The 27,527-nt window shown below is 37.9% G+C and overlaps 5 protein-coding genes and 1 pseudogene across 7 annotated transcripts; 3 read left to right on the top strand and 3 right to left on the bottom strand.

The window, feature by feature from the left end:
• The first annotated feature begins 1,431 nt into the window (after positions 1 to 1,431).
• On the top strand, positions 1,432 to 11,940 carry LOC103456080 (uncharacterized). 3 transcript variants are annotated; one of them, XR_011576131.1, is made up of 22 exons: positions 1,432 to 1,765; positions 2,166 to 2,936; positions 3,030 to 3,448; positions 3,616 to 4,270; positions 4,502 to 4,588; positions 4,972 to 5,018; positions 5,476 to 5,585; positions 5,718 to 5,818; positions 6,706 to 6,798; positions 7,333 to 7,416; positions 7,710 to 7,793; positions 8,052 to 8,120; positions 8,377 to 8,436; positions 8,735 to 8,806; positions 8,993 to 9,100; positions 9,589 to 9,665; positions 9,770 to 10,053; positions 10,242 to 10,362; positions 10,475 to 10,564; positions 10,927 to 10,992; positions 11,127 to 11,222; positions 11,330 to 11,940. XR_011576131.1 is itself a non-coding variant. In XM_008395710.4 (22 exons), the coding sequence occupies exons 1-22, from the start codon at positions 1,646 to 1,648 to the stop codon at positions 11,447 to 11,449; spliced, it is 3,534 nt and encodes a 1,177-aa protein (XP_008393932.4). In that variant the 5' UTR covers positions 1,432 to 1,645; the 3' UTR covers positions 11,450 to 11,940. The 3 variants fall into 3 exon arrangements, 2 of the variants coding, with proteins under 2 accessions (XP_008393932.4, XP_070669846.1); XM_008395710.4 differs by having other exon boundaries at positions 9,770 to 9,853; XM_070813745.1 differs by having other exon boundaries at positions 3,022 to 3,448; positions 9,770 to 9,853.
• A 483-nt stretch (positions 11,941 to 12,423) lies between these two features.
• On the top strand, positions 12,424 to 17,111 carry LOC103456075 (RNA-binding protein 208-like). The gene is made up of 13 exons (XM_008395704.4): positions 12,424 to 12,602; positions 12,947 to 13,078; positions 13,403 to 13,464; positions 13,642 to 13,744; positions 14,095 to 14,171; positions 14,309 to 14,370; positions 14,495 to 14,582; positions 14,838 to 14,913; positions 15,245 to 15,275; positions 15,382 to 15,501; positions 15,740 to 15,825; positions 15,955 to 16,128; positions 16,578 to 17,111. Exons 2-13 carry the CDS (start codon positions 12,962 to 12,964, stop codon positions 16,833 to 16,835), a joined length of 1,254 nt encoding a protein of 417 aa, XP_008393926.3. The 5' UTR covers positions 12,424 to 12,602; positions 12,947 to 12,961; the 3' UTR covers positions 16,836 to 17,111.
• A 346-nt stretch (positions 17,112 to 17,457) lies between these two features.
• On the bottom strand, positions 17,458 to 18,961 carry LOC103431334 (BURP domain protein RD22-like). Its single transcript, XM_008369483.3, has 3 exons — positions 18,877 to 18,961; positions 18,600 to 18,732; positions 17,458 to 18,432 (listed from the first exon to the last, which is right to left on the bottom strand). The coding sequence occupies exons 1-3, from the start codon at positions 18,913 to 18,915 to the stop codon at positions 17,657 to 17,659; spliced, it is 948 nt and encodes a 315-aa protein (XP_008367705.3). The 5' UTR covers positions 18,916 to 18,961; the 3' UTR covers positions 17,458 to 17,656.
• Positions 18,962 to 20,820: 1,859 nt separating this feature from the next.
• Positions 20,821 to 21,877, top strand: LOC103424731 (casein kinase 1-like protein 1). The gene has a single exon (XM_008362828.4). It carries the CDS (start codon positions 20,821 to 20,823, stop codon positions 21,718 to 21,720), a length of 900 nt encoding a protein of 299 aa, XP_008361050.3. The 3' UTR covers positions 21,721 to 21,877.
• A 26-nt stretch (positions 21,878 to 21,903) lies between these two features.
• LOC103424732 (U-box domain-containing protein 35-like) lies at positions 21,904 to 25,964 on the bottom strand. Its single transcript, XM_008362829.4, has 10 exons — positions 25,463 to 25,964; positions 25,164 to 25,264; positions 24,891 to 25,012; positions 24,494 to 24,699; positions 24,349 to 24,406; positions 23,915 to 24,227; positions 23,721 to 23,822; positions 23,218 to 23,646; positions 22,260 to 23,018; positions 21,904 to 22,150 (listed from the first exon to the last, which is right to left on the bottom strand). Exons 1-10 carry the CDS (start codon positions 25,668 to 25,670, stop codon positions 22,112 to 22,114), a joined length of 2,337 nt encoding a protein of 778 aa, XP_008361051.3. The 5' UTR covers positions 25,671 to 25,964; the 3' UTR covers positions 21,904 to 22,111.
• Positions 25,965 to 26,754: 790 nt separating this feature from the next.
• LOC103424847 (probable nucleoredoxin 3) lies at positions 26,755 to 27,527 on the bottom strand (annotated as a pseudogene).

Genomic DNA, 27,527 nt, shown 5'->3' with positions numbered 1-27,527 from the left:
AAACTCCATAGATTCCAATCACAACTTTTTTTCATTTCAATTGATAAAGCTCTCCATCCAAATTCCACTACTTGCAACCACATCTTTCTCCTCCATTTGAATCGATAAAGCTCCCAAAACATAAACAATCAAAAATTCAATTTCAATCGAAATCGAAATCGCAGCTGCGTTCCTTGTATACCCAACAACGACACTCTGATTCGAGCAGGACGAGGAAAGAGAGGGAGAGGACGTGATCTGGGTTGGGTCTTGCAGATCGGCTCGACATCGAGGTTGGGTCATGCAGATCGGCTTGGCATCTAGCAGGACTGTGAGGATTTGGCGGCAAGGTCCATGCGGGGATGTCAGTGCAAAGATAGAGCAAGGGAGAGAGAGGAAGATCCATGCGGGGAAGGATTGTGAGGATTTGACGGCAAGGTCGTGGAGCAGACGACGCGAAGAGCGAACGTCTTAGCAGTCCGCTTCATTTTGGGGGGTCTCGCTAAGACCCTTTAGCGAGCTCTCTAGTCGGAACGAGTCCCCTTTAGTCCCACTTAACTTAGTCCTAGCACCTACCAAACATGAGACTGTAGTCCAGTCCAGTCCAGTCCCATTTAATGAGGCCAAACAAACGCACCCTTAGGGTATAAGGGTTGGAGCAGAAAAGATGTTTCTGGGCTAAAAGCTAAATTTTCTGGGCTAAAAAATTTGGCTTTTAGCCCAAGGGTTGGAGATAGTCTAACAACTCTTGCCAAAAAAATTTCTATATCGAATAAGAAACTTCCATTTTAACTTCCAAGATTATTTCCCTCCTTTTTTTATCCCCTTACTTAATTACTTTTGTTAATGTGAAACAATTTTTAACTTTGAGTGAAGGATAATTTTAGAGAATTATGAAGGAGTTTAACATTTGTGGATAAGACAGTTGACAAGGGCATCGTGTTGTGTTTTTCTTTTGCAATTGAATTAAATTTTACTATTTTGAAATGAGAATAATTTTTGGTATTGTATTGTAAAAAACGATGACTTAGCAGCACGGTTTTATGTTGTTTCACAAAGAATTTTGAAGAGGGATTAAAATTGCTCACAGGTCCATGTTTGAGATCCAAGGCTTGGGTCAATTGAACATATATGGTTATGGTTCAACATTTAAGGTTCATGTTGGAGGGTTGTGATTCGAATATAATGATATAGTTTTATGTGACTTAACGATGAGTGACATAGTATTTCAGTTTAGTGTTCGAACGTAAGAGTTGATTGTTCTGATGGTTAAAATTTTTCTCATCAAATCATTGTTTAAGATAAGAATTTGAACTAACAAATGCCAAATAACAACTTTTAGTGACATATAAGTTATAACAAAACATGACATTAAATTAATTAATTGCACGAGAAAGACGAGTCCCGCTATCCGCTGCGGGTATGTAGCAAGTAATTAATTCTGCCACAAATGGCCCATAAATATTGGAACAGAATTTGAAGCCAACCATGTACCCGAATCCGAAAACCTGCCCTAAAACCCTTCGATCAAAACCCTTGTTTCGTAAGCGCTCTCTCTCACACACACACACACTCTCTCTCTCTCTCTGACTGTATAACAAAACATTCGAAACTCAACTCACTCTCACTCGTTTATCTTTGTTTGCGTTAAGCAAATGAAACTGGCATGGCGATGATACATTTTCAACGGCTGTCCACCGCCCCCGCTCCCGCCACCGCTTCCTCCTTCATTTTCTCAAACACTTTTGCTGCCTCCGCCCTGTGTCTCCGCCGCTCCATGGCCAAGGTTCCCACTTTTCCCTTTCAGTTTTGATACTCTCTGTTATTTCCATCTTCTGGGATTTCTTCAATTTCATGCATTTCCCAGAAGGCCAATTTTTTCAAGTGATTGTACTTATTAGGGGATGTTTTGGTTGTTGGAGAATTGAAGTTTGAAGCTTTTTTTCACTTGGAATGGGACATTTTGTCGATGAATTTTAATATTATGCATAGATTCTTGTTCGGTTTGATTAAATTATCTTGGTTGTGCTAACTAATGCAACACGGGATATTCGGAAATTTTTTTTGTTTGTGTGTGTGTGTGTAATGTATATGTGTGTTTTTGTGTCAATGTGTGTGCCAAATTTGCCAAAGTATGCCGACTCCCGGAAAATCTTATAGTGACGTGCAACATTTTGGTGTTACAGCTGCAGTGGAGGGTGTTTGAGGCTTATTCATGCGCTTGCTTACTATCTTCGTCAAATTTGACAACGAATGTATACAGAAATTATAGGTTAAATAAGTCCGGAGTTTCTTGCATGATCACGGCCAACCATTCAAAGTTTGGGCCAAATTTTCATCCTTTCAGAAGAAGTGGCGATGGGTCTGAATGCGCTTTTACATTTCATTCTCATCTTAAACATGGTTCGCTTAATTCTTTAGGGCCTGCTGGTATTGTCAATTGTGGCTCTTTTAAGAATAGTTGCAGATTGGGTTTAACTAATCATAGTGCTGGAGCTTTTCCCAAGAGGTTTTTCTCTCAAGTTCCATCTGTGATAAACAAAGGAGAGAGTGTGGGTGTCCAAGATGGTAGGAATAGTGGAAATACGTTTTTTTTCAGAAGGCTTATTAAATGCAAGAAACGGATAAAGGCATTGGCAGCTCAAAGCAAAACCAAAGCTACTGATTCTAGTATCTCTAAAGATGTTGAAGTAGAAGCCTTAACCGAACAGCAAGTTGGAAGTGAGAAGGGGGCTGGAAAATTGGGATCTTTGTGTTCTAGTTCTCCTATAAGAAATGATACCCGGGTCTCAAAAGTCAAAGGGAAAAAGAGGTCGAAGAGAAAGAAAACTAAAGAACAAATTTCTGCTGCAAATCCTCCAGCAGAAGCTGCTATGTCACAAAGTTCTAAGGTTACTTCTCAACCAAAGAAATCTGGTGGTACCAAAAGTGGCAAACAGTCGGCGGAAGTTTCAGAGGTTAGCAAATAGCAACTATAAATTTTTTAGTAGAATTAGGATTGAATCTTATCATCACATTGCAATATTTTAACTAACACTGCAGTCTTTCAGTTGAACCTCACTGCGAAAACTCCCGTGGAAATTGTTGATGTTTCTTCAACAAAACCCCAGCCAAAGAAGAAAGGTGGGAACTCTTTTAGAAAGGGAAAATTAATAAATTCAGATACTAAGTCGCCACAGAAACTTATACCACAAAAAATAGGCAAAATGAAACCTCATGGGAAAATGACACTGAAGCAGTTGTACCCCGCAACTGGGAAAACTGTAGTGGTGGTGGAATCTGCTACAAAGGCGAAGGTTATTCAGGGTTATCTTGATGATATGTTTGAAGTTCTTCCTAGCTATGGTCATGTAAGGGACTTGGCTGCTAGGTCTGGATCTGTACGGCCTGATGATGATTTTAGTATGGTGTGGGAAGTTCCATCTGCTGCCTGGACTCATCTAAATAGCATAAAGGTTGCACTAACAGGGTATGATTTCTTATCATTTTCATTCAGATCCAATTAGCCACAAACTACTAACAATACTAGCTGCTAATGTATAGGAATGATATTGAACTTTCCATCATAAGTATTTCTCTCTTAATTTCATTTTGGGGCGATGTTTCTGAATTTCTTATTTATCTCACCTTCATCAGAGCAGAAACTCTTATTCTTGCATCAGATCCTGATCGTGAAGGAGAGGCTATTGCTTGGCATATTATTGAGATGCTGCAACAACAGGATGCTTTACGTGAAGATGTTACTGTAGCCAGGGTTGTTTTTCATGAAATCACTGAGGCCTCTATCAAAAGCGCGCTGCAAGCTCCAAGAGAAATTGATGAGAACTTGGTCCATGCTTACCTTGCACGGCGTGCACTTGATTATTTGATTGGATTTAACATTTCACCACTGTTGTGGAGGAAACTACCAGGTTGCCAGTCTGCGGGGCGAGTCCAATCTGCTGCACTGGCTCTTCTGTGCGATAGAGAAATGGAAATTGATGAATTTAAACCACAGGAATATTGGACTACTGCGGTTGAATTGAAGAAAAAAGAAAAGGATTCATCAGTTAATGCTCCATCCTTCCCAGCATACTTGACCCATTATGATTCCAAAAAGCTAAATCAATTTTCTATCAGTTCTCATACCGAAGCAAAAGAAATTGAACAGCAGATTAATTCAGAAAATTTTCAAGTTGTTAATTCTAAGAAAAACAAAATGCGGAAGAATCCTCCCACGCCGTATATAACATCCACACTTCAGCAGGATGCTGCCAACAAATTACATTTCAGTGCAGCATATACAATGAAGGTGCGCTCGTGAGAGCATTTATCTTCTGATTTCCTCCATCTAAAGAGCATTTATCTTCACGTTCCTCTTCTGTTCTAGCCACTAGTTTTTTCTTTGATTCAGTTAATCTTATGATTTCATCCTTTGAATTGAAAACTGTATATATACCTTTTTATTTGCTTTAAGGATATGCATCGTATATATACACATACAACACTTGTCTGGCTAATGGAAGATACATTATATTTGCAGCTTGCACAGAAACTTTACGAGGGGGTTCAGTTATCTGATGGTAAAGCAACGGGTTTGATCACATACACCCGAACAGATGGACTACATGTATGTATCTTTTTGCACAAAAACTTGATTGAGTTTTTTGTCTTCTAGTTAATTATTTTCATAACTGAACTGAACTGCTCTTTTGGAATGGTATGTATTGTTTAAAATTCCTTAGTTGCAAATTGGTTTCTTTTATACTGCACAATGTAAAAAGATGAATTTTATGGGGTAGTGTTTGTCTAAGGCTGCTAATTTTCTATTGAGTTTGCTCAGGATTATAAATGTACTTCGTTTCTTTGTGATGATAACTACTACAACGTATGCTGATTGTTTGCACATGTGCGCATGATTTACACTGTCTCAATGATTCGTATAAAATTCATTTCTAGTTGAGAGTGATATCTATCATTATTTCTAATACTGATGGCTTTTAATTTCTTCAGATTTCTGATGAAGCCTGTAAGGATGTGCGCTCCTTGGTCATTGAAAGGTGCTGCAGATAAATGTCAAGATGGCTTCTATTTTATTTGGAATTTAAATTTAGATGTAATGCTAAACAATGATATGCATGTTCATGTCTTTATGCTGTCATTTTTTTCCATGATGCAAGTGTATTTTCCCAGGGTCCTGAACAAGTAGTTTCATGTTTTTTTATTCAATCCAGAAAGGTTCTAATATAATTTATGCTTATTTCAGCCTACAATTTCAAAACTTATAGTTTTTTAGCTTTTAAGGTTTGAAATTTAATTTGCCCAGTTTTTGGAATCACCATTGGCCTAAAGCATTGAGAGTGAGAGCTTAAAATGACTTATAGTTTCAAAACTTAGTTCATATAAATACTTGTTCCCATAATGGAGTGGTGACCTATAAGTTTCCGCTATTTGTGGTTATATTTATGCAATGAGATCTATATGTTTTCCCTTTAAAACAATATTCCTTTGATGCAGGTATGGACAGAATTTTGCATCAGAAAGTGCACGCAAATTTTTTAAGAAAGTGAAGAATTCCCAAGAGGCCCATGAAGCAATCAGACCCACTGATGTTCGAAGATTGCCATGTAACTAAACAATTTTGCATGCTACGTGAAAATTTCTACATTTTTTTAAAGCAAGTTTTTCAGATGTACAATTAATCTGTTGATAGGCTCATTCTAGTGAACTGACTATAAAATTTTCTTCTTGGAATCTAGCATTGCTCCGCGGGGTACTTGATGAAGATTCCATGAAGTTGTACACTCTTATTTGGTGTCGGACAGTGGCATGTCAGATGGAGCCTGTTACAATTGAGCAGGTTAGAATACAACATTATGAAAATTCTTCTCTTTTAATTGATGGGAACAAACAGGCTGCAAAAATAACTGTTACTATCCATTGGTCAACATTGCAATAATGCAGGCTGCCAATTTCTGTTTTCTCATATGAATAATTTATTTTCTTATGTAAAAAATTAATTATGTCCATGCTGTTTCTTCTTTTTTGACAAGTAGTTGCATTTCTAGAATATCTTTAATATACGTTACTGTACTTTGTTGTACACTGTAGTTCCACTGTCTTCAAACTATGTTTTTTATTTTTATTTTTTTATTATCTTATAAAGTTCAGTATGTGCGTGTGCATCTGAACTGTCATCATAGTGGGAATACAGTAATTTCCAGCTTATGAGTAACACTGCGTATTGCCTTGATAGCTAGGAATGTTAAAAGTGCATTTTATACCACGTTAGGATTGCTTGTCTATTTGTGCTACATAACATAAATCGACTTTACTTTGTTATGCAGTCATCATCATGTTTTCTATTTCTCAGAAAAAAAGGCTCACAGTTGTTATGCATTCTTAAACTGGAATAGAGGGTGAAATTAAGAGAGGAAAACACAGTTTGCTTCCTATCACTACGGATTTCAGGGAGATCTAATTGGATGATGCTATTTAGAACAATTCCTAGGTGTTAGCATATACTTTGCTGAGAAGAGTACAAGTGACTGAAATTTAATTTATTCAAAGTTTAATGCTAAAACTCTGGTTCTCATAGGTTATAGTGACAGAAGCAACACATTCTTTGTCAAAAAGAACATTAACTTGTTGACTTTTCCTCATATCCTTGTTCTTACGTTCCATTCATACATATGTAATGCAAATTCATCATCTCTTGCCTTATTCATTTCCCCATCAATGTACCAGATACAACTCAATATTGGAAATGCTCGCAACTCCATTGTTCTCCGCTCTTTGTCCTCAAGGGTTGAGTTCCCTGGATATCAGGCAGTCTTGGAGGTATAATTCTGTTTTCCATCTTAGTGTTGTTGTAAACATATGCATTTGGCTCATGTGCCACCGTCATAACACCTTTACATTTCTAAAATTGTGTCACTGAAACTGGAGGGAATCCTTGAGTATCAGTAAACTGAATCGATTCTTGTTATGGTAATTAATGGAATCTTTTTAATGTTTCTCAGTTATGGCATGACTTTGCTATTTTTTTCTTTATAAGGGGATACACTTTAATACCCATGAAATGTTCAAATATTGCTACTTATACGAGCTTATATGCCGGTTTAACTTTTGGTGTCATGAACTTATCATATCTATTAGTCATAGGATCCAAATTGGGAATTGCACAAATCCATATAATTGCAAGTTATTATTTGTTTTTAAAAGGCAGTTCTTATGTCTGGATTTGGAAAGTAAATAGCCTCTTATTCATGTAGCTTGACTTTTATGTGATTGATTTGGTGCCATATCTTAAATTTGCACTTTGTTGCATGCTTTTATGTGAGATTTTGAGCGTGTTTAATTTCTAATTTTTAGGACATGGAAGCTCAAGCAGTCAAATATAAAGAACATGAAGGGAACAGTCATGACGAAGCTTTTGTACTTCTTAATTCATTGAAGGTAAATTTGGACTCCTATTTCCCCCACCCACATATGCTCAAATACACATGCCCTGTCTTAATTTCAAGATAAGAGCCTATGGTATTGAATACAATGTGGAACCATATATGGCTCTTAGCCTGTTAGCAGGTGGTATGGCACGTTTAGTTCACAAGGAAAACATATAACTCTTATTCAGTTCAATTTCATACGAGATTTATCCTTTTTTTTTTTTTAATCTTTGAATGTTTGTAAAAGTTTCCTTGATGTGCCAGCGTTGTTTCTTGATTAAGTGTTTTATTTTGATTCTGTAGTATGGGGATCCATTAGATATTGGTAAAGTGGAACTCAAGGAGCACCGTACTCAACCTCCTCCCCGCTACTCTGAGGCAGCACTGGTAGTATTTTATTTTTGTTTTACATTATACAAGAAATGCTGTTAGATTTCTTTAGTTATTGTCTTTGGAAGGGGGGACTATGAATCTATTGCCAATAAGGATTACTTCAAAATTGACGCCTCCAGAGTTGTTTCTACTATTTGAATGTACTCCATACATGGAAGGTTTAATCATAACAAACGCTTTAAGTTAGTGTTATAACTGGTGTACCTTTGTTTAGCTTTGGTTTTCTGACCCTTGTGTTGTTGCGTTCTATAGATTAAGAAATTGGAGGAGCTTGGGATTGGAAGACCTTCAACATATGCGAGCACTCTGAAGGTTTTACAGGTAATTGAATGTGTTCAATTTGTCAGGTTTTCTTTGATCATATGTTTAAATGTATTATTCTAACGGAAATTGTACACAACTTTTGAGTTATGTCTATCTCATATCCTTAGAAACCTTATTAGTAGTTTCTCAAGAACTTCTTATTTCTTGTCAAACTTGTGTCTTGTCAACAATTTGGGAAGTATTTTGGCCGGTCTTTTTATTGTGATTTTTTAACCTAACAATATTCGGATTTCCTATTGATTTGTGGTGCCAGGGTAGAAACTATGTGACAGTGAAAAGCCTTGTATTACATCCAGAATTTCGTGGTCGTATGGTATGTTCCGGCATTCCTTTTGAATTAATGCAAATCAAAGAAACGGAAAAGACCTTTACATGCTCTCTTGTAGATCCATGCAAGTCCATTGTTATGTGGATTTTTTCCCCTAAACCCTAAGTTGTGCCATTTTATATTATTTTTTGCTGGTTTCTTGGTTGCCTTTTCATTAGTTTCTCGATAGTTCTTAGTTGAAGAGCATACTTAACATTGGATTCCTCAATCACTGAGTCCATGAGATATGTTGATTTTCCTTACGTCCTCCCAATTTGTTTTATTTTATTTTTCTTACTTTTAGGTGTCAGCATTTCTCGGCAACCATTTTTCCGAGGTCACAGATTATAGTTTTACTGCTGACATGGAGACTGAGGTAATTCTATATTGACTATTACATTTTTCAGTATAAGTTTAAATATTTTGTAATAGAAAAGAATTAATGCGTATAATATTTCTTCCATCAAGCAATGTTGTTCTGTCATTGTTAATTATTTGATGTACTTGATTTCCCTTTTTTGTTCCTGGTGACTGACTTCTTTGTCTCTCACTTTTGATCCAGCTTGATAATGTCTCTGCTGGCTTGACTGAATGGAAAGGCCTCCTTAAAGATTATTGGACCCGATTCAGCACTTATTGTGAACGTACCAGTACTGTTCATATTCATCAGGTAAGATTTGGTTTGTAGAACAAGCAACAAGGATTTAGAAATTAGAGAGGGATTTAGAGGAGAGAGAATTAGAGTTCAAGAGAAGAGTAATAGATAGTCAGCACAAGGAGAATATGGCAAGAAGACCAATGATTCGATACATAAATTATAGTGACGGGAGGGAAGAAGGAGAAACAAAGATACTCAGGGAGAAAATCTGTTTAATAAATCATTCAAGTCTTATCAATTCTGCTTCAACTGAATTACAAAGTATGTATTTATATTTTATAATGACGTAATCTTGCTAGAAACGGGATTGCAATCCTAAACTTACTGGAAACAGGAAAGTAATAAGAACAGGAAGGTAACAAAAAAAATAGGAAACTAAATTAAAATTCTTAGTTCATTATTCTGCATAATTGGGTCTTTGTTAAAATCAAGCCTCTTTTTGTAAAATACCTGTACTTGGAATAACTTTCCTGTTTATAATAAGCCATTCAATATCACAGGTAGAGAAGATGATGGAGAAGAAATTTGGAGACTTCTTGTTTGCTTCTCTTCCCGACCAAAGCAGGACATGCCCATAGTAAGCAGATGCTGTCATTATCATGTAATTTATGTTGTGATTGAAACTGTTTTCTTGAGAACATTTTTCTAACACATTACAATTTTAACTTGTACATGTTTCAGTTGTGCGGAAGGCAGTTTGATTTTCAAAGTGAGTCGGTTCGGTGCTGGCTATTTTATAGGTTGTGATCAACACCCACAGTGCAAGTGAGTATGAAAAGCTATGGTATAAAGTCTCATGCATGTGGGCTATATTGTGAGTTGATCATTCTATTGCCAGTAGCAGTACAAGTGACAAGAAAGGAAAAGGAAAATTCAGAGTAACAAACAAACCAGTTTCATTGCCCGTGGCCGTGTGCCTACATATATGGGCAGAGCTGGCAAGTCAATTGACTAAGTATTTCCAGGTCATTTAAACTGAAACGAAAGATTGAGTTATCAGACATGGCTCCTTTCTATAACATAATAAACTGAAATTGCTGAGCTTTGTTCTAGTTTCAAGTTGCATTTTGTTGGCCTAAATTTGTCTTAGTTGTAGCGAAAGAAAAATCACTATCCATAATTGATCAATGTTTCCTTTTGTTGCTGCAAATAGATACATTGCTAAGACATTTTACAGTGATGAAGAAGAAGAAGAAGAAGAAGACGGTCAAAAAAAGAACAGCAGCATGGAGGAACCAAAACTGCTAGGTCTAAGTCCAGTTTCCAGTGAAAAGGTTTGCTTTGAATTTTGATATTTTGTTGCTTTAAGGGTGGAGCAGTGGCTTTTCTTGAATTTATTATTTACAAGATATGTTTACACTAAAAAAAGCCTATGTACTCTTTCAGGTTCTTTTGAAGAAAGGTCCTTACGGATGCTATGTACAACTTGGTGAAGACAGGAAGACTTACGTACCTAAAAGAGCCAATGTATCCCATGTATGTAAAAGTTGTGTTGCAACTACATATTGGAACATTTTATTCTTGTTTCATTCATTTACACATCTTCTTGCCATTTTTTGTGTTCATTCGAAAACTGCTGTCCAAAATCATATCCATAATACTTAAATATGTGCTGTCTTTCGTAGTAGTTGTTTTGAAATATGTGCTGTCTTACGTAGTAGTTGTTTTGACTAGTGCATTGATGTACCAACAAAATTTCGATGCCCGTTTCAAGTTTACCAATGCCTTTTGCTCATTTTTCTTCTCCTCCTTCCGTCTTTGTGTGCACTTGTATTGAAGACTCACCACACTTTTATTTGAAATCTGAATCTATATTTTCACATGAAATTACTTTTCAGATAAAGGATGTGAACTCGATTACCCTTGAATATGCGCTGGAGTTGCTGCGATATCCTGTGACATTGGTTTGTTTTTCATTCTTATTGCTGAGTTCCATTTCCTGCTCTTTATCATCCTTGAACTTTCTCTCTCTCTCTCTCTCTCTCTCTCTCTCTCTCTCTCTCTCTCTCTCCGATTACCTGTTTTAATTTCATTTCAGGGAAAACATCCAGCTGATGGACAACCAGTCATTTTAAAGGTTTCAAAGGTTGGGTTTGCAGTTAGACATCGGCGCACAATTGCTTCTGTTCCTAAGGTATTCTTTTTATATACATTCAGAATTCTGTTGTCAAGAGTTTTGATCAACATTGCACAAGATTTTACCGAGTTTAATGAGTTGGATTATCTTAATTACACATGCAGTATAGCAAACCCACTGAAATCACCCTCGAGGGTGCATTGAAGCTTTTGTCTGGTAAGGATGTAAGAAAAATTGGTCGACCTACGAGAGAACAAATTGAAGAAGCCCAAGCAGCACTATGATGATCACTACCTTTCACAACTCAATTCATATGAACATTCACCAATTCTCCCTCACAAGGTGGTTCAACTGAACGTGGGATGCTGAAGTTCGTTCAGCACCCAGGGAGGTGTGTATGCTTCTTGCTCCACGAGCTCCAAATTCAGAAATGCTGAGCAAATTGAAAAACGACCTTATTTTGTGCACGTACCTGCATTGAATTACTTAGGATTCAGAAGTGAAGGAAACCATTTTGTATGGTCAAATTTGCGCATTTGCCTGCTATACACCGTAACACCGTAGATACGGCGTCTTTTATTACCGTATAGGATTACGGTATTGAGTTCAGCTAGTAATTGGTAGCCATGTTCCAAGTTTGGGTGGGGAATTTTACATTTTTGTAAAGTATATTTAAGTTGCAATTTCTTTATATTTTGTTCCGAATAATGACATTTGATCATTTTTTTATCAGACATTTGATAAATTAAATAATGTACTAATTGTTTCATGGAAACATTTTATTTGGTGCCAAGCTGAGCACATCTAATTGAGAATTGGCCTCTGTAGAAGGTGAAAGAATATGAGAAGGATTGTAAATATCAGATTAGTTTGGTGTATTTTATTGATTGCTTGCGATTTTTTATTGTTAGATAATTAGTCAAGGATTCAATGACCAAGATTTATTCTTCTAAATTTTTATAGAGAGCCAATTATTTTCAAGTCGTCCAATTTTTTACTCCGTCCACATTTGTACATTGAACAACACGTGAGCCAAAAAAACATCACATTTAAATGAAATGGAATCAACAAGAAATTTTTGTGTACTAGGAACAAGGTCGGTATAGCATTGGAAAAAAAACTTCTCTCTCCTTATAAAATGACGTTTAATGTATGAAATTGTGTTTCAATGACATAAAAAAATCTCTCACATCCGAAGATAAAAGGACGTTTTATATTATATTCCATGAAAACAAAAGCAAAAGACAATTTTGGAGTCACAAAATAATCATTAATGTGACAGCAAAAATTTAAAAAAAAAACAATGATTAATGATTAATGGGGACAATCTACCCGAACCCGAGTCGTGTGATTTTCAGCCTTTCACCGTGAGAAAGTTGCTCCGACACAACGCACAGAAGAACCCACACCGAGTTTCGCTCCATTTTCTACCCTCAGGTTCCTCTCTCTCCCTCCCTCTCCCTTCCTTTTTCAAATTTTTAATTAATTTTTGTTTCTGGGTTTCAATTTATCTGAATTATCTTATCTGCCACTCCGATTTTTCACCTTCAAGAGAAAAAATAGTTCAATTCTTCAGAACCCCATATGAATTTCGATTGAAAGTTTGGGACTTTCTGGAATTTGGATTATTGAATTCAATTTGGTTTATTTCTTTCTTCCTGTATGTTTTTGCACTTGCTTTGATTTCAATGATTGAATTGAAAACTGGGATTTAATGGGTGATTTGCCTCTGTTTTTCTGATTATTTTTTTGGGTTTTTTTTATAATAAAAATTAAATTAGGGAGTATAGTGTAATATGCAACAAAGATTGAAGCTTCAGCAACAACAAGAAGCCATAATGCAGCAAGCACTTCTTCAGCAGCAACAACAACACATGTACCATCCTGGCGTGCTCGCTGCTGCCATGTCTCAGGTCCCCTCTCGCTCTCCCTCCCTCTCTCTCTCTCTCTCTCTTGTTTGTGAAGAAATTGTTGTTTGTGGACAAATTTAGATGATTTGAGTTATTGGGTTTCACTTAATTTATTTAAATTTTCAAGCTTTATGTAATTCATCAGAACAGCAAATATAAATTGTTAATACAATTTTTTGGGTGGGGAAAGATTTTGTATACTCTTTGGTTGCCAAAATTTTTTTTTGAACTCTTTGTTGTCATACTTTTCTCGGGACGGCGTGTTTTCTAAGATTGTTTGAGAGTAGTATTATTTGTTTATCTTCTTTATATTTTTACAATGTGCAGATGGAGCCTATCCCGAGTGGAAATCTGCCTCCCGGATTTGACCCGTCTCAGTGCAACAGTGTGTAAGTGCTAGATAGTAGTTTTCCATTTTTTCTTTTTTGGAATTTTTTTTTGTTTTCCGGAATTTTTTTTTTGTAGCTTAAGTGGACAGCGAAACTTCAAGTAGTTCATACCGTTTAATATTCAAGTGGATATATCTTGAATTAAGGCTTATTATTTTGATGGCATGATGGTTTCAGCTATGTTGGAAATATTCATGTAAATGTCACCGATAAGCTTCTAGCTGAAGTCTTCCAGAGCGTTGGTCCTCTTGCAGGATGCAAGCTCATAAAAAAGGATAAGGTACATCACATGCTTCGCGTTCTTTTGAATCATTGTATATAATTTTGTCATTCATCTTTTGAAGGTTCTGTTTTTCCTTCAATTTATGGACATATATGCGATAATCCGAGTCTCCTACACATCTATAAGACATCTAGTGTTTTCCAATTGGTGACCCATTATGAGTCATGAAATGATTCTACAAGTGCTTACACTTTGATCTTGTAACATGATGCATTTCTTAAGTAAAATATGTAACTAGCTGGAGAAATTGTTAATTGCGGCAAACAAAATTGGAATCCTATGTTCAACTTCAAGATTTCTTTTCCTTATGAATTCATGATGTGGCTGTATATATATATATATTGCAGTCGTCATATGGATTTATTGACTACCATGACCGACACTCTGCAGCCCTTGCAATAATGAATCTGCATGGACGCCAACTGTAAGCATTCACTTACTTTAGAACAAGTGTGGCTATTATTTTCTTGCCTTTCTTGACTTCGATCATGTATGTTGCATGTCTGTCAATAGCTTTGAGAATTGTTTATATTCATTAGTATTTATAAATCTGGTTTGCAGTTATGGTCAGGCACTTAAGGTGAATTGGGCATATGCCAATAACCAGAGGGAGGATACTTCAGGTTACTTTGAGCTTCAGTTGTTCTACTGCTGTTCTTTTTACAATTTTATTTTATTTTATTTTTTCTACGGGTCATTACAATCTTATTAGGGTTCATTCCGTTAATGCAATTTTACAATGATCAGGGCACTTCAACATATTTGTTGGTGATCTTAGTCCAGAGGTTACAGATGCAACTTTATTTGCTTGCTTCAGGGTCTACCCTAGTTGTTCGTGAGTTCCTGTTTCTTTTTATTATCGTTTTTTTCCTTCAAATTTGTAGCAGATATATCCCAGGGGCTAGGGTAGCATGTTATAATTTTTCCTCATTACTTTCATCAACTGTTCATGTTAAACTTAGTAAAGGTTCTCACTTAGTTTATTGCTTGTTTCCACTTGGGTGGATAACAATTTGAATTACCCTATTAATTTGCAATGCATGATGCTAGTTTTACAAGACTTTTTGTTTTTGTCATTTTTAATTTGCAGTGATGCAAGGGTCATGTGGGATCACAAAACTGGCCGCTCGAAGGGATATGGCTTTGTTTCTTTCCGTGAACAGCAGGTATTACGTTGTAGTGATTATAAACTAGAGAGTTTTGGTGAGATTCATCCCAGCCTAAATCTCCTCCCACATTTATTTAAAAACCCTGAATCACATCAAGGTAGCTTTCGTGTTGCACTCTTTCGTGTGCTTAGTGGTGCACATGAAATGCGTAAAGCAATGCCGCTTATTATAGTGCATTGGTTTTTCCGCACCATTTGTGCTGACTTTGTGTACCTAGAGGTGTTGGTATTAACATGACGCCATTTTTTTATTTATCGTGTTGGTTTTACAATCTTAGAACTCTGGTACATCTTAAACTGATTAAGTGCCTCATGGAAATTTTTTTCAGGAAGCTCAGAGTGCTATCAATGATTTAACAGGTAACACATCTAACATGTTGCCTTGTGTTGCATAGTTTTCGTCAGTGCAAGAACATTGTGATACTGGTTGTGCAATGGTTGATGTGTTCTGGACTTTGTTTTGTAGGTAAATGGCTTGGAAATAGGCAAATAAGATGCAACTGGGCAACTAAAAGTGCTGGTTCTAGTGACGAGAAGCCGAGTAGTGACACTCAAAATGCCGTTGTACTTACAAATGGATCTTCAGGTAGATAGAAAAGTTGCTGACTTGGTTGGCCAGAGGTTTCTTGTTTTGGGCTTCTAGGTGACCTTTGCATTTTGCTATTGCAATTTAAAATAATTGGCTATAGCAGATAGGTCTTAGATTGATGGTTGACGTTAGTATATGTTGCCGTATATTATGAGTCATGATACCGGAACTTGATGGGAAGTTCAGACAAGACTTGATGTTGATGGCTAGTTCTTCTGTTTACTTTATTTTGCAGATGGAGGTCTGGAGAACTCCAACGAAGAGGCCCCAGAAAACAATCAAGCATACACGACTGTCTATGTTGGCAACCTCTCCCATGAGGTGATTATTATGTTTCAAATATGAGTTTTAAACCTTGAATTTGGTCCAATGACATAACTCGTGAACTTTTGTTACGTCTATAAGTTGTCAACCATAAAATCCTGCTGAAAATCTGGTTTGCCTTATCAGGTTAATCAAGCTGAACTTCATAGTCAGTTTCATGCTCTTGGGGCTGGGGTTATTGAGGAAGTACGTGTGCAGAGGGATAAAGGTTTTGGATTTGTGAGATACAACACCCATGATGAAGCAGCCTTGGCTATTCAAATGGGAAATGGCAGGATAATTCATGGAAAGTCCATGAAGGTAATGGAAACTCTACTGCAAATTTTTCATTTTGATGGTCACACAGTTCCTTTGCCTTGTTCAGCTTGTTCTTCAATGCACATATGCAAATGACACTTGACACCTTTCGGTGGGTTGCTATGCATACGATTGACATACACAGACGATGTTTGGTATTGTTGTGCTTTGAAAAAAAACTGCTTCTGCTGTACTGTGAGAATAAGCTCATTTTTTCTGCTTCACGTTTTCGGTTTTTTTTCACCAAAACTGTGAAAATAAGCTGTTTTTTTAAGTGTTTACCAAACATTTTTTTAAGCTCAGCTTTTATTTATACCCACTTTTTATAAAAGCACCTCAGTACCAAACAAGTACGTACTGTTTACGTCTTTCGCTGGTAGTCAATCAAATTACAGTCAGTGTTATTTCTGTCATGATAAAACATCTTTTGTTTTGTGTAATCGTGCATGCAGTGCTCGTGGGGTAGCAAACCAACTCCTGCCGGGATAGCTTCTAATCCACTACCTCCTCCTGCCCAGCCCTATCAGATTCTTCCAACTGCCGGTATAAACCAAGGCTATTCTCCAGCTGACTTGATGGCTTATCGGCGGCAACTTGCCTTGAGCCAGGCTGCTGCCACGTCCATGGCCTTGAACTCCGGCGGGTCCCAAACTATGTATGATGCCTATCCTAATAGTTCATCCGGCAACCAGTTAATGTATTACCGTTAACGCTAAGGCCGGTAGTCGGTTTTGTGGGAGTTGCGATTGCGTTTGGTTGCATTGTGCCAATTCTTGCCAGCGCGTGTGGTGTGTATTACTAGTTCTCCAAACGAGATTGTGAGTCGATCTTTTTCTTTCTTTCCGGTGACAGATTGGGAATTCATCTTTAGTTACATGAATTTTTGATCCCCTATGTATGTTGTATCATGTAATATGTGATTAGAGATGAGATTATCCTTCTTATTTTGTGGGATTTGTTAATGAAATGGGGATGCTTTTTAGTTACGTTAACTTCTCTCTTAGTCATGGCATCTGACTTGAAATCTACTCGACATCATTTATTAATCATGTCACCTTCGATTTTGATCCTCAAATCCCAATCAAGGTTTCACAATTTGCACAAAATAATCATCGGGGCCAACGGGAACTTACCCAATCACGTGGCTATACGAGCCTGTCCCCTGGTTCTAAACATGGCTATACGAGTCTGTCCCCTGGTTCTAATACCATGTTGAATTTTTCAAGTCGACAGATCGTGGGATTCAACAGTTGTAAACCTATTTTAATTAGATTTTGAAATAGGGATCTAGATCTTCGTAAGGAAGTGTTGGGAACAAAAAGAACTCTCAAATGCATCATTAACTAACAACCCATTCTCAAGGCATTCCTTTATTTATTGTCATGGAGCATATACAAGTACCCCATTATTATGAGATTCTTTTTTTATTCAGCTGCCTGTTATTATTTATTTTCATGGAGCAGATACAAGTACCCCATTCTTATGGGGTTCTGTTTCAGCTGCCCGATCATCGTTAATACTACTACGACGATTAGGCAACTGAAACTATGTATTGTTCATCTAGGTTTTTCTCTCTAAGCCAGGTAAGATGTCCGTCGGAGAGAAGATGGCAGAGGGAACCTTCTCCTGGTTTAAGATGGAGCTGTGACAAGCCCCAATTGTTTGGTGCAAATTTAGATGTGTCTCGATGGCAAATAATTACTGCATTTGCCTTGGTCCCGTCGGCACCTTCCATAGGCACCATGTAGGCCCTTGTCTTTTCTATGGCATGGCACAAGAACACAGCAAATGGATAGCTCATCTTATGGCACGTGACGACTTTGTCCTCGGCCAGCACCTTCACTCCGTCGGTTATTGTGTAAGTCTGCTCCACATCATTGTTGGCTCCTCTTTCCACCTCCGTCGACATTGTTCGGATGTTCGATCCGAGCTCGGAGGTGGCGAAGTCAACCAGTGACTCCAAAGAGGTAGAACAATATCTTTCTTCTCCTTTCATGGCCGGCATTTCGCAATAATCAATGGTTTCCTTGATTGTATTGGCTTCTGATGATTCCGGCCTCAGCGAAAATCGTTTGAGAATTTCTTCCATTTTGTTTGATGAGAAGGGGATCGACTCTGCGGTTGGGCGGGACACGAAACGTGATGATTTGCTTGTTGTGTCTCTGGGGAAGCCATATTTCACTGTTTTTCCAGGGTGCAAGTCCTTCTCCATGAGGACTAAGCCAGCACAAGGGCCAAGAGCATCAGTGGCTTTGTCAAGTTGGTTCTCAGTGCCAGCAGGACGGAGAAAGTTCTTGGATACTAAGTCTGCAGATTTAGCAACATAAACCAAATTAACGCAGCAAAGTACAAGTGAGGGACTATACGTATGCATACATGTCAATATAGTCAATATAATCGTACGTGAAACTATATATAGACTCGTTTGATAACCATTTTGCTATTAATTTTCAATAATTTACACACACACAAACCTCCAGGATGGATAAGTTCACGGAAAGCTTTTGGAATTGGTGTGTTCGGCAGGACGGAGTTCCAGTAGGAAAGTTGAGGCAACGGCTGCCGCACAGCAGCTGCATGACTTGCCATTCCCACCAGTGTGGTCAGCTGCAACAGTAGAAAAACCATCATTAATTAACAAAACAACGAAATTAGTAAACAATTAGAATGCAGAGACTGAACGAAAAAAATCATTTGAAGGGATAATCCAAATAAATTAACTAGAGATGGAGCTAGCTTAATTATACTTACAGTGAGAAAAGTAAGCATTTTTGAGAGACGGAACTCCATCACTACACGAAGACACTCTTTTAACTATTGCAACCCAAAGTTTGCTAGTTGATGAAACAAGAGCGAATTGGTTCAAGATTTATAGGAAGGGAAGAACAGAGAGAACTGAAGTAGATGCATGCACCGCATGTGAGTTTGGTTGTCTGGATTAGGTGTAAGACATGCAGACCCTCCCATTGCCTCGTGTAAACATCCTCCATTAAAATGGATCGTTACAATCACAGAGCATGCAGTGGCTGGAAATTAATCTCGTTTTTCAAGGTTGTGCCTTTGTGCTCGAGTTTTTGGTAACGGAAATAGTAGGTAGGTTCCATCTCGTGGGGAGTTTTTATGGTTTACTAGCAATTTCTATCGGGTAATATTTTCAGGAACATACAAATCATACTTATTTTATCTCTATTTTCAGTCATGGGTTTGATTACAAAAAATCAAACCCATGACTGAAAATAGAGATATGTTTTTTTTTCTCGGTATCTTTGATTTATTTGGTGTTTACTTTTATCAACTACTGAAATACTGATGGTTTGATGCATAATAAACTTTCCAGATTCTTTCTCTTACAAATTTCTCTCCTCTTAATTTTTATATTTGAACGGTCTTGATTAAGCCACCAACATCTTGTTCTGACTTATTTATAGAGAGAGAAAGATATTGTGAGAGAGGAGGGGAGAGAAGAGGAGGGAAATTGGCGGAGAGAAAATCATATTCCATTATGTGATAAATGGTGATGGAATAGAAGGACCAGATTGATTTGCACCACCTATTTTCAAGGATTATATTGATCGATTTTCAATTTCAGTGATCATGTTAATGGAGTGGGTCAATTTTAAAAACCATTTGTGATAAAAACCTTTTATTTTAGGGAGTTTTAACAAAAAAACTCTCGGTATTGTTCATTTTTAACGAAAAACCACATTTATACATTTCCCTGGTACTATTCACTATACCTTTAAAAATGACTTTTCATTAAAAGGAAAGTTTTTTTGGACTTTTCATTAGTTTTCCTTTTATTTTATGCCTTGTGACGTTAATTAAGTTGCGTGTCTTTTAATTAAGAGATTAGTTCATGATATTTACGTTTTGGTTTTGAATAGATATTTATCTGTATTATTTTAAGGAATTGTTATTAACATTCCAAAAATCTCATTATACACTCCTCACAAGTGTATTTTTGTTTCTAATTATAAATAGTTTGGAGTGCCAAATGAGATTTTTAGAGTGCTGATAAAAATTCCTTTATTTTACTATGTTTAATAAAGCATCTTATTTCCTACCCCTTCCTCTTCCTTTAGTGTAAATAATATCGTTTGTTCAAAAAATAAAGCATCTTATTTAAAATAAAATAAAATAAAATAATGTATATATTGGTTGGACAAAAGTACATTGACCTATTTTAACAGTAGAAAGCCCAAATTGGTTGGGAAAGAAAACTTCCGGCCCAAATGTGGAATAAAGGGAGAAATTTTTTTGTGTGGCCGAAACACGCGTGGTACATCACGTGTTTTTATATAAATGATGAGAATTTATATTTTTTAAGTTATTAAATTTTTACCACACATATCCCATCATTTGCATAGTAACACGTGTACCATCTTGTGTTCTGATCACAATGAAAAATCTCTCAGATTAAAGAAGGAGTACAAATGTGGTATTAAAAATTTAGTAAGGGTAATAATAATCTTGGAATCGTAAGGTTTCCTAATTAGGGTTTTAATCGCTAGGTTTCCTAATTAGGGTTGTAATGTTTTATATTTAAGTCAACGTTGCGTAGTCGTTACTCGTCAGGAATTTTCCCCCTTTTGACGATTCTTCACCTTCCCTTCAAAACCGTTCCTTAATTGTTTTCGGTCTTAAGCTTTTTATTTAGGGCTAGGGTTTTTCTGCCGTCGTAGGGTTTTGGGGGATATGGAGCCTTTGGTGGGTGGAAGGTTTCAACTTGTTCGAAAGATCGGTAGCGGATCGTTTGGACAGGTCTACCGGGGTAGTAATATTCAGACAAACGAGGAGGTTGCTATCAAGCTCGAAAGTGCCAAGACGAGGCATCCACAACTGCTGTATGAATCAAAGTTTTATAAAATACTACATGGAGGACCTGGAGTTCCAAACGTGAGATCGTTTGGCTCCGAAGGAGACTACAGTTTTCTTGTCATGGATTTCCTTGGACCTAGTCTTGAGGATTTGTTCCAAGCTTGCAGCAAGAAATTCTCCCTTAAGACGGTTCTCATGCTCGCAGATCAAATGCTCGATCGAGTGGAGTTTGTTCATTCGAAATCAGTCCTGCACCGCGACATCAAGCCAGACAATTTCGTGATGGGAGCGGGTCGACGGGCGAATCAGGTTTACATCATCGACTTCGGCCTCGCTAAGAAGTACAGAAACTCTTCAACTCATCGGCATATTCCGTACAGAGACAATAAAAGTCTGGTAGGTACTGCAAGATATGCAAGCGTGAACAACCATCTTGGCATTGAACAAAGCCGCCGGGACGATTTGGAATCACTAGGATATGTGCTTATGTACTTTCTAAGAGGAAGTCTTCCTTGGCAGGGTGTGAAAGCAGGGACAAAAATGCAGAAAGATGAGAATATCGCAGAAAAGAAAATGTCAACTTCTATCGAGTCGCTATGCTCTGGTTACCCTTCCGAGTTTTCGGTATACTTCCATTACTGTAGGTCATTGGCGTTTGATGCTAAACCAGATTATGCTTATCTGAAGAGACTCTTTAATGGCGTTTTTAAAAGGGAAGGTTTTCAGTTCGACTACGATTTTGATTGGACTCGATCGCTTAAACGTCTGGAAACATAAGCGTAGTGTTAATCTGTAGTCTTTAAGGATCTTTGGTTGTTTCAATTCTTCATTCTTGTATCAATTATCGACAAAGAATACTTGAGAATAGTGATTAGCTAGTGATCCATTTGTAACCAAATTTTAATCAATTTAGATACATGCAGTGAATCCTCTATTTTTTGTGTTTCAACAAAGAGAATATATAAGAAATTGATAATTGATCATAAGAAATTGACTACTCTAGAATACCAGCAACCAAACTCACATACATGTTGAGTTTCATCGACTCATCAGTTTATCTACAAAACTTGTACATTTTTTTGTTCTGCTTAATTACTTACAATCCTTAGACATGTTTTCTTAAATAGTCTAAGGGTTTGAGATGATAGAGAGTGTTTGATGGGTGTTCCTAGCTCTCGGTAGATCTTGTACCTGGTTCACTCCCCTCCTGCAAAAACGAATCAACACCTTTTAGATTGCATTCGACAATTTTCAGGGTTGAAATTAGGATTTTGATGAGAGAAGGAGGACTAAGTTTATTGGCCATATGCACTTACTAGCTGCACCGAAACTTGGCTGTATTTGCATGAGGGGCTATGATCACCAGCCATCAGTGTTGGGTGCATTGTCTCTTCAGCAATCCCTCTCAATCTGTTAAGTTCTGGCTGGATAACTTTTCCAAGGTCCGGCCTGTCTTTTCGCCGCAACTCTGCACACTGGAGAGCCAGTTTGGCAAACTTCAATGTGTCTTCAACCGGCCAATCTGGCACGGATGGATCTAGCATATCCGCGAAAGTCCCCTTCTCAATAGCCCTTTCAACATGGTGAGTCAATCCCATTGCCGGCTTGGCTGTGATCATTTGTAGAAACATAATCCCAAGGGAGTACACATCAGACTTGACACCAAGCATGCCGGTTTGCTGATACTCAGGGTCTATGTAGCAGAATGTGCCGGCTGTTGATGTCATGCGATACTGTGTCACGGTGTCAGCAACGGATGGGGGCACAAGCCTGGCCAAGCCGACATCGCTGATCTTGCTCACATAGTTGCGGTCAAGCAAGATGTTAGCGGGTTTTAAGTCGCGGTGGACTAGTGGCTCTGGTTTGGCCTGGTGGAGGAATAGCAAGCCTGTCCCAATTTCAGCTGCAATCTTAAACCTAAGTTGCCAAGAGAGAGGTGGACTGTTTCCTCTACGAAGAAGACGGTCTTCCAAGCTCCCATTAGCCATGTACTCGTAAACCAAGCATCCGTATTCCGGGCAGGCTCCCAGCAGGAGAACCATGTTAGGATGCCGTATACAGCTCAGTACTTCAACCTGTTCATAGTAATTAGCGAATCAACCAAAGAAAAAGTAATGTTTCCAAATTTATCATGAAATGAAATTTTCTCTTGTCCAACAGCCCAGCAATACAAGAATCAACCAAACTGGTGGCCCAAACACATAGTTTGGCAACATAAGTATCCTATATTGTCAAACTGTTTGGAAAGAGAACACACGCCTTTTTGTTTCATACCTCTTGGTTGAATTGTGATCTTCCTTGCGCTGCATCTGGACGTAAAACTTTAACTGCAACAGGAGTGTGGTCTAGATAACATCTATATACAGGACCATAACCTCCTTCTCCAATCTTGCGGGATTCTGTAAAGAACTCCGTGGCAGCCTCAATCTCTTCAATTGAGTACCTCCTATACCTGACATCCGAATGTTGCAGAGCGTCAAGTGCCTTTTTCTTCTCTTCCTGTTCTTTAAGTGCTTTCATTTCTGCATTAATTCTTTTTTGTGCTTCTAGTTCTGCAATCCTCTTAGCAGCTTCAGCAGCCTCAATGGCTGCTCTGGACTTAGCTCTCTCCTTTTCTACAATAGCCATTGCGGCTTCTTCAGCTAGCCGCGCCTCTTCCAATCTCCTTTCTTCTTCTAACTTCCAGCGCTGGAGTTCTACCGCCTGTAAAATAACATCAATTATAAGAGCTATGTGAAATCATGACAGGTGTAAGATGCTGATAGAATTTTGCATACCTTTTGCTTCGCCGAGAGTGCCTCTTTACAGGCAGTGCTATACATTTCCATAGTTTGCTTGAGCTCCAGCTTTAGCCTTCTCATTTCAGCCTCCACCTCTTCCTGAAATTTCGAGTGACAAAAAATGTTTCTATTGTAACAAAATTTAACTAGAAGTACACATTAGTAAATAGATAGAGACTAGATACACTTACCATTGGCTGTGATGCAGAGGATAACCTATCGCTATCCTGAGAAACCGAGGAGAATGTGGGTGGAGAGGAGTTGATATCCACGGACCTCCGTCCAAAGTATTGCATAGACTCAAAGCTGTGGTTCAAGTCTATTTCCGTGCTGTTGGACATTCGCGGTGGGGTGACTCTCCCTGAATCTAGGTTTTCGTTATAAAATGCAGGGAAGATACGGTCAATGCTTGGCCTTCCAGAGCTAACAAAAGATATGTCAGTATCCGGCATAGGGAGATCTGCATATGACTTCCCATTTGGGCCCTTCCTAGTAAAAGGAGACCTGCTTTCCATGATACGACTATGTTAGTTCTCACAACAAAATAGATAAAATTTGCTGTATGTTTAAAAACACCGTTTTGTCCATCTTCATTGAAAGGGAGAGATTGAGTGCTTCTACTGACCTGAAGTTGTCCATTTCATCGTGGGATTTACGTTGAGGTTCTGGTGGCTTTTCATTTCCTGGAAGAGGATTCAACATTTTAAGGGTTTCTTGACTCGCAAAAAATTAGTGGGAGATGATTAAGTTTTAGGGTGAAAGAAACTAACCTTTGTTACCAGAAGGTGGGAAGACATATGGCTCTGGCTTTGCGCTTGGGGTGTGGTTAAAAGCTGGATTGCGTAGGGGTGAGGTGGCCGGGGCAGGACGTGAGGCGGCCCTCCTTGATTGAAGTTTTTGCTTGGCTACAACATATACATTACAAAAGTCCGGTGCCGCCTTTGATATGCTTCCTGGAATATCTGATGCTTTGAATCTACATAATTTTTTTTTCAAAAAATTAAGACAATGTTCTGTGGAATTTCAAAGCATACGAAGCATCCTAACGCCCTAGAGAATCTTTTCATTTATTTGAAGGCAGTTGGTTTCATAGTTTCAGTAATTTACACAACTAGGAGGGTAAATAATTTGTTCAAGGGCTGCTGACTTAGAAACGGAGGTACTTACCTAAGAAAGCCGGTTTTTGCTGATGCACCAACAACCAAATGCTCGATTGAACTTTGAGTAATGTATTCGACTAATGCTTTTGTCACATCGGAGTCTTCTAGTACGATGTCTCTGCATTGTATCTGAATTTGAAGAAGAAAAGAAAACGCAAAAGTATAAAAAAGCAATCAAAAATTCAAATCCTAAACAGATATGTAATTGTCCGTGAAACCTCAATGAATATGAAGGTTCAGGTTAAGGTCAAGAATGCAGGTATAAGTTCATCAAACTCACATTTTTACGTGCGCAAAAAACACGAAAAGGTCGGATCAATTCCCGGGTTTGGGAATCAGGTTCTTTGCAGACGAACTGTTGGTCCCAATTTGGATTACTTCCTGCAACCAAAAATCAAACACCATTATGAAAAATCTTGAAGTGTGAGTTTAACTTGCATATCAAGCAACATACGACGAAGGACATTGCATATCAAGCAACAGTTAACGAACGGAAGTAAGGGGAGCAGTGCAGAAGAAGAAAATGGGAGCGTGAAAATTACTACTCTAAAAACGAAAACATGGAAAATATGTACGTACTTGGGGTGGAATTGGAAAGAGAAGGTGACTGAGAAAATAGGGGAGGCTTGATCTTGACATGGATGAGAAGAACAGATTGGCCTGGTTTGATGAGATTGTCAATTGCCCATTTGAGAGCACATTGGCTGTTCTTGTCCTTGTCTATAGCCACTGCCACAATCCCATTCCCTACTTCCTTCCTGTCCACTTGATTATTGGGCAGCCACATCTCTCTCTCTCCCTCTCTCTTTCTCTCTTCTTTTCCTGTAGTTCTTCAGGAATAAGAAGAAAACAAAAACAAAAACAAAAAGAAGAAGAAACAAAATTTCCAATACAAACTACCAAACAAAGCCTTAGAATCCCAGAATTAATAAAGGGTTTTTAACTTCTTTTTTTGTGGGATTTTAAGTTTTATATCGTTGTTTAAGGTCCTCTGTCTCTCTTTTGCAGCAGGGTCTCCAAAGAGAGACAAAAGGATTTGCGTTTCAAGTATGTGTTGTGTTTGTGTTGACTTTAATGTTACTTTTTTTGTTGTTGGATAGCAACAAACAAGAAGGGAAAAAAAGCACTTTTGGGAATAACAAACAGCTTTTGATTTTTTCACTGGTGAATCCATAAATATCTCGCTCTCTTCAATTGGGTTGTTAATATGAGAGATCCTCCACCATTTGCGGATTGTTTTGGTGTTTTGGCCTCTCCCTATCTAATGACTATTTTGTCTCTCAGTCAACCCTCCCTCTCCTTCAAATTCTCATCCATGTCATTGTTATTCACTTTTAAAACAAATTATAAGAATTCGGATACAAACTGACTTGCGTTGACAGAGATTAAGAAAAGGTTATGATCAGTCGTGCACCTGGGCATGAAGTTCACAATCATGAACGGTCAGGATGCGCACACGCATGCATGCATGACTGATTTGAGAAGTAGTTAACAATATACAGTCAAAGTGAAACCATCATACCATTATATGAGAAGTCAAGAGTCAAGATTTCATCAAACTAGATAACTTAATTTAACAAATGTACCTTTTATCAGGTAATATTAATGATGTTTTCTAAATTAATACATTTTACTTTGACTTTAGTTTTCTTAACAAAAGTAGCCGTTTTATTGTTACAAATACAAAATGTTGTTAATTATCATTTTATTTGGGAATATGACAACTAATGCTCCACAAGAGCTTGTAATTATAACAGTTAAAAGCATTTACTTATGCATCGAGATCCAGATTTCATACTAACCTAAGCTGAGAGTGAGAAGTACACACATTTCAGATTTTTTGTTATATTATCAACATTTTACAATACTTTTTAGGATATACAAATTTCATAATTCGTAAAACCCATTTCTACAAACGATTTTTCTACGCAATTTGGATGAAGATCATAATCACAAACACCACAAGAAAATGCCCAAAACCTCCCTTGTTTTTTGTAATAATCACACGCATATGCTTTGGCCATCTCCAACTCAAGCATATGTTCATGTTTCAAGTCCTTCACTTGAGGAGGCAATGCCTCTCCTTCATTTCTCAATGCTGCTTCGAGCTCCTTGATCCTCGACTCTGTGAACGAGAAGGCCTTGGCACCGTACAAGGATATCATGGCCTTCCCATTTGTGCTAATAGCCTTCCCATCCGGTCCTATCAGAACCAGAGCCGGAATCACTTTAATGTCGAAGATTCCACAAAGGTCTTGCCTTGTTTTATCCTGGTAGGGTATGGCAAGCCATGGCATGCTACTCGTGTTGAGTTCAAACTCTTTGAGGTCTCGGTCTATGGAGACTAGGATGATTTCGAAGTCTTGATCACCGGAGGTCATGAGCTCTTCGTATCCTTCTATGAGTTTGGAAGTGAAAGCACGGCAAGGAGCGCTCCAATGAGCACCAAAGTAAAGGCCTAAAACTCTACCTCTCTGCCATCACTAGACAAGACATGGTTTCGTCCTTGATGCGTCAACAACTCTTCGAGTTTTCTCCCTTCACGCTTTGCTTCATCGGCAGCCGTTAGCTCTTCTCTTCTCTTCTTATTGAATGGAAATGCAGCAGCTCCATAGTCTTCAATCAGTCCAACCAAGTCTTCCAT

This window comes from Malus domestica, chromosome 15 (genome assembly GCF_042453785.1).
Source record: "Malus domestica chromosome 15, GDT2T_hap1".
Lineage (NCBI taxonomy): Eukaryota > Viridiplantae > Streptophyta > Magnoliopsida > Rosales > Rosaceae > Malus > Malus domestica.
This window is presented reverse-complemented; position numbering and strand designations above follow the sequence as displayed.